The sequence below is a fragment of the Agrilus planipennis genome, unplaced genomic scaffold (assembly GCF_000699045.2).
Source record: "Agrilus planipennis isolate EAB-ADULT unplaced genomic scaffold, Apla_2.0 scaffold51, whole genome shotgun sequence".
NCBI classification, from domain to species: domain Eukaryota; kingdom Metazoa; phylum Arthropoda; class Insecta; order Coleoptera; family Buprestidae; genus Agrilus; species Agrilus planipennis.
Window position 1 is genome coordinate 427,472 of NW_020438915.1, and position 5,969 is coordinate 433,440.

Below are 5,969 nucleotides of genomic sequence, written 5' to 3' on the forward strand. Positions count from 1 at the left end.
ATCACCTGGTAAAACAGAACAAAGTAGCTACAAATAAATTTAAACAAACATTGAAAAAATTTCATTAATATTTATTTCCAACTCGAGACGTAGGTATTTATTTCGTCTTGTAACGACATCATCAGGGTTAAATATTACACAATATAATACATATCAAATGTAAATAAATATTAGCGAAGTTTTTTCAACTTTTGTTTCAATCTAAAGATATATTATTTTCAAACGTAAATAACTACTAGACTGCTTCATATCAACGTTGCTATCATAAGGCTCTGATTACCACCTTATATTTATATGTATTATTATATTAATAATATGAATGAAAACATTGCAAAAATTGTAATTAGCAGTACCTTTAGATGTACTTCAGGCAGTCTTTAGTTAACAACACTATAATAATAATACGCACAGTCACATTGCTTATTATTGCAAAACTTCACGTTGAACCGACTCTATACATACATCTGAAAATATTTGCTAGTACAGTAAGATCTGCTTTAAAAAACAAAAAGCTTTCGAAAGTATACTTCAGTGGCATCTGGTAGACAAATTACACATTTTTATTATAAAACAATAAAATAAGGAGGTGACCTTATTTAACAGGATGTATTTAAAAGATACAGAGGGCATAGAAAACAGAACAAATAAACTCATTAAATATCTGAAATTTGCGGTTGATAGATAAATACGCAAAAAAATAATGACTACCTATGAGTCACAAAAATAGCGAGCTTTTGATTATAGGGTTTCGCGTACATATTTATCTTGATTCATAATTAATAGACTTGGCCTGATTCACTTTGAGTATTCCGCAATTTAGTGGCGCCACGTATTTTTTTATCCACTTATTTATGACTACCCTTTTAATTGGAAGATCCAATAAATTTCACGCTGAAAAGAATGCGAGCAATCATAAGTATAAAAAATAAACCAGTCTTAGTCTAACACAAAAATTCAACGAATTTTTACATTCTGATGCATGCCAGAAATTCACAATTCTTTGCTGATATTTGCTTCAGAAAAAACCTCTGTATGGGATTGTTATTACAAGAACTAAGGGCATTTATTTACGATAAAATCATCAACAAATGCATAAAAATCACTTATCCTTTCAAGTCATAAACAACACATTTCTGTCGTGGATGGTTCAACCTTTATTAAGTTTATACTTTATTATAAAATTATTTAATTCTTTTACAGGAAGCATCCAACAACAGAAATGTCCTGGTACATTGCGTAGCTGGAGTTAGTCGATCAGCAAGTATATGCATAGCATACGTTATGAAATACAACAAATTCAACTTGCTGCAAGCTTACAATTACGTCAAAGAACGAAGACCAATCGTTAGGCCCAACTGTAGTTTTATAAATCAACTCATAAGTTTCGAAAACACCCTGTACAGCTCGAATTCTATATCTTTGGTATTCAATGACCACCTTAAAATGATGATCCCGGACATTTACGCGAAAGATTACAAAAGTCATCATGATATAAGGAAGGAAAGAAACAGCAGCGTGAAAGGGTGAACAACACTAAGGTAGTTTTTGATAACATTATTTTAATATATTAAATTTCCATAATTTTAAGCATTTACCTCACGTTAATTAAACAGTCAGATGTTTNTTTAAACAATGACTTCAGTAGTTGTACAGAAATATTGTTTTAATTATGACTTCTTAACGAATTTAAAAGGTATAAAAACAGTGTTTACTTAATAATCTAACAATTTTCTCATGATATTTATCTAATGTGTACACCGTTAAAAAGACAACAAATGTAATTTATGATAAAAATTAAATTATGTATGTATTAAACTTTACTCATTACAAACAATATCATAAGGTAAAGTAGTGTATTACTGTAAGGACAAGCAAAGCATAAATCTTTTTTATGGTCCTCAAACATACGTTTGTAATATTCGTGTAATTTTTCATTCTCAAACGGTTCATTTTGTAAAATTTTTATTGCTTTTTGTCGTTCATGTTCCTTTTGATTGATGCCAAAAAATTTTAAGTTTTATTTATTTACGAAAATTATGTTCTTGTTGAACACATTATTGTCATGATCCAGAAATGTTTCGCACTGAAACAGTTCTGTTGTTAAGAGAACACATTGTTGGAGTTCTATAAACATGTAGGTAAATATCGCTATTTCTGTTCGACAGGAAACTATTTAACGACCTAGAGTCAATTAAAATAGTAAATGAAAAAGCTATTTCTATTAAGCAAACAGTACCTCAACTCAACTTACAGTTAGCTGACGAACTATCTAAGTTTTAATTATTAGAATAAGAACTGTTAAATAAAGTAACATTTGTTGTCGTGATGTTTAGAAAATTTAAAAAAGTTGAACTTCTTCTTTGAATTTGGTACAAAAATATGTTTTCATTTTTGTTAAACTTTGAAAATAAGTATAAAAATGAAAGAAACTAAGCTAACATAACAGAAATTAATCTTCAATTTAGTGGTAGAAATAGCGAAAATCCACCCCGTGTTAATTCCGCCCTGAGGATTTTCTTACTGTCATATACGTAAATTCAGTCTGGTGTATACCTCCACTTAATGGGGGTGGCAAATGTTATGCGATTTTTAATCAATTACATCTTAGACACGCTAAAGCTATGGTAGGAAAAACAACACGAACGAAGTGTGCTGTTGGAGCCATGTTTTTCCTTTAAAATTTTCCGGACGGAATTTACATCACCCCAGAAATAGCATGCTCTGACACTAATTGTATGCATTAGCGGGAAAGGATTATTATCCTGAAATAAGGGTTGTCGTGACCAAGAAGGGATCGATATTGTAAGGGGAACTGAGGTCAGCCATTCGACATTGTCGGGTTACATAATTTTTGCGGGTTTAAAATGTAAATTTCAAATGGCAAGATATAATAATTAAGTGGAGAATAACTTTCGTTCTATTTTGACTGGGTGCATTCCTTCAATACGCTTTACTTCGTTCGTATGACAACAGCTAATTGGCATTCCGTTCGTAACAAATGCATTAGGTCGAATAACTGGGCGCAGAACCTTCGTGCCGCTGGATAATTTTCGTTGGAGGTCAGTATATAGACAGCAAACATCATTATACTGTTACGAAAGATTAATGGCAGCATTTAACAACTATACTAGAAAATACTGGATCGTTGAAGGGTTTCAAAGAATTGTCATGCATTTTGAACATAACACGGCGATGGTTACCACATGCACCCACATAATTTATTGAGTAATGTTAATAACATTGACATTCACAATTACTCTAAACTGCTTCGATTTGTGACCTTTGTTAATAAATTTACTGCTGTCTCTGTTACAAGTTCTGAAACTTTTGTTTTCTGAAAAAAACACTTGAAGTGGGGAAACACCTAATGAAGATTTGAAAATTACCCTACAAAAAGAGAATTCTACAGAACGAAGTTTGAATTGGGAGGAATTTGAAATTTATGCCACCAAAAGGGAATTCTACACAACGAAGATTGGGTTGGAGGGAATACCCAATGAAGATTTAAAAATTATGCCACAAATAGAGTTTTTGTGATCACCTACACTAATTACAAGTCAATAAGTGGACGATTACATAGTCTAGTTAAATTATAGTAAAATAAAATTGCCGACAGTGCAAAAGTTAAATGATAACATAAAATGTTTAGACTGTGATGCAGTTTACATTGATTATACAGGACGCAGCCTCAAAGAATGTGTAATTGAACACAAAGATTTGATCCAAAATAATAAAAATATTACACATCTTTTAGAAATGAGTAATCAGATATTTTAATACATTAAGCTGAAATATACATATATAATCCTTATTATTCCTACCCATTCAGAAAATTCTTCGTGTAGTAATTAAGGTCTGTACATGGGATAAATGATTTAGAATAAAACGGGAATTACTAGGTGAAATATCATATTCAATTTTTTCATGTAAATACCAATTTTTAAACGTTTCATATCAAGTTTGTCTTATCTTTCTTTTTCTTCCTACGAATAATCCATTCATTATTTAGCCAAAATTAAAGATGTCGAAGTATTAGATTATCAAAAAAAATAGAATTTTGTACAAACGATATAATGATATATAATATTTCAACAACTTCAATTTCCATAATAGGTAATAGATGATATCTGAACAATTAAATCACTATTAATTTTTCTCCATTTAAAATTTTAGGATAGTTAGGAATGTTCCAATCAATTTCTTGAAATCCTTTCCTATTTTCCAAATTAGTCAATCGAAAAAAAAAAACGTACAATACAGCTAGCTATTTAGTTTGTGCGCCTACATAAACTTTGAAGATAAAGCTCATTGTATTGTTAAATTTTTATTGACATATTAACTGTTCACTTTAAACTCTAGCTATTAAAACGAACAACCGCAATTTGTTTTTCACGCAAAGATAAATTATTACTCGGAGAACTTAATGTGCGAACTATAAAATCATGAAATTTGTTGTTCGATTGTCCTTTGATCTATTTACGGAGTGAAACAACTGAATTCGTTGATACATTGGTATTAAAAAGTTGCAAAATAAAAATTTATAATTCGACTGACATTATGTGTATGATACACACCTTGATATTGCGGTTGTAGAGAAATTATTTACGACCATGTAAATCGAAAATAACATTTATAATGCCAGCTTACCTCTAAACATTGGTCGGTGCCAAGAATTTCGATAGATTCAAAAAAATAAATTTACTTCCTGGCTCCTAGATAATCGTAAGTGCGGTAAACCAAGTGACTCATTCATAATAAAATGTCAAGAATGTCGGTAAAAACGTGTAAGGTCAAAAATAGATCTAATTTACATGCCTACTTCATTATAATCCCAACAAAGGACTGAACAGCGACGCTGTTAATTATTTTTAGGTCAATTTGAAATTATAAAGAGATAGACGATAACTCTTGACATATTTACCTGGTAAACTTTCCCAGCATTAGATAGACGCCTTTATTAGCTAAAAATATCAGGAACATGAGGTATCAATTCATATTGATAAATCATTTTTAATTTTGTCTACGTATATATTGAGTATCTTCTAAAACGATTTTCTTTTTTAGTTTACAGATTAAAAGGAATTGCCTTCTGGCGCTGAACAATATATCAAAAATAACGGATAATCTCTATTTATCTGGTGCAATGTCTCTAAGTCCATCTGTGCTGGAAGCTCTTGATATAAGATACGTTATCAATGTTGCCCCAGAGCTCCCCGACACCCCTCTACCAAGCAACGTTATTAAGTATACAAGAATTCCTGTATACGACAACTTGAGTTCGAATTTACTGGAATATTTTGAGTCCTGTGCGGATGCAATACATGAGGTAATGAAGGGGTTTCGTTCGTTCCACTCGTTATAGTGTAGTCAGCCTGAAAACTGGCTAGGGATACACACTTCCACTTTTCCTATGCTCAATCTTGAACCAATTTTGGCATTTTCCGAAAAACAGAATTTCCCGCATTTTCCCCAGGAATTTAAAAATTGGATTTTTAATACTTGGTGTTTTACCACAAAAAAAAACATTTTTTCAACTAAAAGCGATTTAAAACTTAGCAAAAGTATGCGTTTTTGATATTTTTGAAGGATGTCACGAGCCATGCCTGACTGACTCATTTACGCGTAATTTTTGCACCTGCGAGTTTTGGCAGTGGATTGTGTTTTGATTTTTGAACCTGAGGCATTACGCACTACAGGTGGAAACCCACACTTAATTTTTTTTAACATTCAAAATTGGCTAGAATCATCACACATCTGTAATAGCAACGACAAATACCTCTGAAATATTTGCACAAAGTTTAAATTTTAGAAAATCAACTAAAAAATAAATCATTGAAAAGCGTTGATCTCAGTAGTTGATACTGCCAGTAATCAAATGGAATTAAATGGACTTTTGTCTCAAGTATATCAATATTGATTACGCAATTTTAGAATTAGTATTAGTCTTCAAAATATATATTATTATAAAA

At 31.0% G+C, this 5,969-nt stretch overlaps 2 protein-coding genes across 2 annotated transcripts in view; one reads left to right on the forward strand and one right to left on the reverse strand.

Annotated features, from left to right (window-relative positions):
• The window catches only part of LOC108733089, a 114,520-nt gene extending 113,352 nt beyond the window's left edge, over positions 1-1,168 (reverse strand). Inside the window, exon 1 of the mRNA XM_025973621.1 lies at positions 354-1,168. The gene's annotated coding sequence lies outside the window, so the exon portion shown is untranslated. The remainder of the gene's footprint in view (positions 1-353) is intronic.
• Positions 1-1,627, forward strand: part of LOC108733092 (dual specificity protein phosphatase 18) — a 6,839-nt gene extending 5,212 nt beyond the window's left edge. The window contains exon 3 of the mRNA XM_018464144.2: positions 1,201-1,627. Within this exon, the coding sequence (XP_018319646.1) occupies positions 1,201-1,527 (327 nt within the window). The 3' untranslated portion in view covers positions 1,528-1,627. The remainder of the gene's footprint in view (positions 1-1,200) is intronic.
• The last annotated feature ends 4,342 nt before the right edge of the window (positions 1,628-5,969 follow it).